At 34.5% G+C, this 3,946-nt stretch overlaps 1 protein-coding gene across 1 annotated transcript; it reads right to left on the bottom strand.

Annotated features, from left to right (window-relative positions):
- Window positions 1–1,855: 1,855 nt before the first annotated feature.
- LOC131057344 (probable fatty acyl-CoA reductase 4) lies at window positions 1,856–3,543 on the bottom strand. Its single transcript, XM_057991481.2, has 6 exons — window positions 3,323–3,543; window positions 3,070–3,231; window positions 2,706–2,787; window positions 2,397–2,579; window positions 2,106–2,239; window positions 1,856–2,006 (listed from the first exon to the last, which is right to left on the bottom strand). The coding sequence occupies exons 1-6, from the start codon at window positions 3,541–3,543 to the stop codon at window positions 1,856–1,858; spliced, it is 933 nt and encodes a 310-aa protein (XP_057847464.1).
- Between the last annotated feature and the right edge of the window lie 403 nt (window positions 3,544–3,946).

The following is a 3,946-nucleotide window of genomic DNA, read 5'->3' as shown; positions in this document are numbered from 1 at the left end:
ATAACATGGACATACATTAAATCTCCAAACATGCATCACCACCAGAAATCTCGCCAAGATCAACCGCAACATGCTACACCACCAAGAGTACCGCATAACACGAAGAATATCATTGGATCATGAAAACCACAAAAAAAAATGCACAACGATCAATTTGGATCATAAAAAAAAATAGGAGATAATTAAGAAACACTAGAAAGAACATTAAAATCATCAGTAATAGTTGTACCAACACCACTCATCAAATCTTCATCGACCAACATCTAAACCTCAAGAATACTCAAACAACATCAATTGTCACAAAGAAATATAACCTGCAAAGCACCAAATCATGAACCATCTTAAATGAAGATACACAAGAACATCCCAAACAATCTCCCAAAATCACAACTCAAGATCTAATCACACCAGAATATACTGAAGGAAATACCAAACTTTGCAAAGCATTGATAAAAAAAAAAAACTGAAAATCAGATCATATGATATGATCAATTAAGCTTCTCAGATCACTGAAACCAATACAAAAAGATGTAATGATACTACAAATACTCCATACACTAAACGATGATCCCAATAAACCAATTTGTAACCACCAGAGCAATAAATCACAAGAATATGTTGACATCAATGACAACAACATATCCAAGAAGAAACAATGTCCAACAATCTCCCCCTTTGGCATTGATGGCAAGACATGAATGTGAAAAACAATCAATGCAAAGAAAGTAAACATCTCCAACAAGATCCCCCTAAGATTAATAAGATAAAACAGTTTTTCACATGCTTCCCTCCCCCTTTGACATCAATGCCAAAGATGCTCAAAGCAGAAAACAAAACTCTCCCCCTAAAACATATAACCAGTCAAATAGACTACTCCACTAGAGAAGCAACATAAACTCATCGATCTGGATAAAAAGATAAAATTGTGAAGTACACCAGATTGATGCAACTCAATGCATCTAGATCTCATCAGGAGGGGTAGATATCCCTAAATTCTCTCAAATAGACAAATGTATCTCCAGGCAAAGGCTTTGTGAAAATATGAGCAATTTGTTCCTTTGTAGACACATATTATAGCTTCATTTCCTCTTCACTGACAGTAGGCTCATCATAGATAACTTTGATATCCTTCAACACTTGCTTCATCCAAACTATTTGAGTGTAGTTACTACCAGCAACAATGTACTCAACTTCGGTAGTAGATAGGGAAACCGAATCTTGCTTCTTACTTGCCCATGAAACCAATTTATTACCCAAAAATAAAGCATCATTGGAGGTCCTCTTACGGTCAAAAACATCGCCAGCCCAATCAGCATCAATGTAAGCACATAAAATGAAATCATCATTCGTCAGATACCACAAACCATAATCCATAGTTCCTATAACTGTTGGTCATGCAATACATGAAGAAAACATGGATATGCAGACTACATGGCACAAGTACACCCGTTGGCAAGTGTAACAAAAACCTTAGAAGATTTTTAACTTTTACCAAAGAAAAATATTTTTTTTATGATTAATATCATAATCTATAGTATCTCGAATATTTTTTTATATATGTAAATATCTTTAATTTAATCTTGAATTTTTTTTCCTATTAGAAAGTAAGGGTTATGACAAGATTGAAGAAGGTAACCTCTTATCAATACTAAGAAATCAAAATAAATATTCAAAAAATTATAATATTTAAATATAATGCAAATTCTTACTATTTACTTATTGTTATTTTAAACTGCCTTATTTATCTTATAAATAATAAACATTAAATATCTTAAAATTAGAGCTTATTACAATATTGTATTTATTAACACACCAAAGCATGTTAACATATTAATAGAAAGGAAAAGGCATATTTTCATCCTCTCATAACATATTTTACAAGTCCAGGAATATGACAATTCATGAAATAGCGTTTCCAGTCTATGCTCTTAACATCAAAGTTGAAATTCTCTTGATCTCTCTCTGACATTTTGTTCCACAAATCTTCCATGTTTGAGATATCAAACCTGTCGATCATGACAACCAAGAACTTCAGATTTCTCAGAAAATACATTCAAATATATAGTTTATACGTGACAATCAAGAGGAGTGAGTTGGTGACTTACGTTCCCTTGAAGAAAAGAAAGGGTTCATAGATTTGAGCGAGCTTCAATGCAAATTTGTACTTCTCAAGCAGAAGAGTGTAGAGCGGTTGCAGCCTAAAGTAGCCCAACAGAAGCTTATCCACAATGTAGAGTACCTGACATAAACGTTTAATATCTCAGTCATCACAATGGAAATCTGCAATGGAATGTAAGCTAAAGTTTTATTACCTGGAGAGGGATTCGGTTATAGAGAGTCATATATAATTTGAAGGTAGACATGCTTTCTAGAGACTGTAATTTCTTCACTCTCACGATCCTCCCATTCCTAGATGTGCACGGATGTGCTGAAAAGTAGTTATAACTAGCATCCACAATCACATTGTACTTCAATGGGTTCATATTTGAGGAAGCTACATGATAGACAGATAGACCCGACTGTGACGCATTCCTCGCTATCGATGCTATCATGCAATTAGCAACCACGTCCACCGGAATCTGATTCAGTCAAGAACAAAGTGTAACATGACAAATTATTTAATAATTGACAATGCAAATCACTTCGACTCATGAAAAACAGCAAGATCACTACGACATAAAATTAATGTAAGAATTTAAACGTACTACATCTAGCACTAGTTGGGGAGCAGCCAGGAAGAATGAGATTCGCCCCTTTCCATATCCAATAATCACAGGGTCAATCATTCTATAGCCATATAGCAATGAATGTCATATATAAACAAAATGAAGAAACATAAGAAGTAAGAAGTGAGTTACATTTAAATTCTAATAAGGAGCTTATTAAAAAATCCCTCATAACTCAGAGGAAGTATGAGTATGGTATCCCAGCGAAGATAACATATGGGAGCTTATTGAAAGAACTCTAACCTAGTTGTAGAATACACCAACCAATATAATAACGTGTTAATAATAGCATTTTTAGTGACACGTTAATAATAGTGTTTTTATTCTATTGAAACTTTTGTACCTGTTGCCTTCCATCCATCCCGGAAGTGGGTCTTTAATACAACTCTCGATTATTGTTGGACGAATGATAACCGTTGGTATATATTCTCGGAAGTAATCCACCATCAACTCTCCAATTGCTTTTGTGAAAACATAAACATTTGGCCATCCAAAGTTCATCGCCCTGTTCACATTCGCACAGTTAAGTTGAAACTCTTTCTCACTAAGAATTGCAAGCCATGTAGAATCAACAAAGAGAAGCAAAATGCATATACCTTTGTGCCCCAAATTCCTTCATATATTTGGACTCCTTTTCTTCCGACCATGCCTCGGCTAAAACATTCTTGAACTCTTCTATGATCTGCTCTATTAAATTGTACTCGAACTCTATCTGAGAGACTGATATTTCTCCACCGCTGTATGGAACTCTTTCTCCCATCCTTACAACTTCTTCTCTGACCATGCCCCTGCTCCCAACATTGACATAAGCTGACATAAGTAGAAACAAACCTATAAAACAATTAGTTAACTATTGAAGATGAAATCGCACCATATAAAGATATTAATACTCATTTGATCATATCATTAGAGTTTAATGTAGGACATCCTAATCACCTGTGGAAATGTGGCAGAGAAGTTGAAGATTGCAACAACGTTTACAAAAGTTGATGACATTCTTACTTCTCAATGCATTCACTTTCATGGCAATATCGTACCTGCAATTTAAAATGCCATTTACGACAGAAAATAATTGTAATGTTTACCACAGGATTGACATCAATTTTCCATGTAATTATAAACAAGTATATATCTGACCTCTCATTAAAGGCCGTGGTGGCAGCAGAATTGACAACAATATCGATTTTTGCACAGAGTTCGTCCCTTAAACTTTCTTCGAT

This window comes from Cryptomeria japonica, chromosome 7 (genome assembly GCF_030272615.1).
Source record: "Cryptomeria japonica chromosome 7, Sugi_1.0, whole genome shotgun sequence".
Taxonomy (NCBI): Eukaryota; Viridiplantae; Streptophyta; class Pinopsida; order Cupressales; family Cupressaceae; genus Cryptomeria; species Cryptomeria japonica.
The sequence above is the reverse complement of the archived record's forward strand: the minus strand, read 5'-3'. Positions and strand labels throughout refer to the sequence as shown.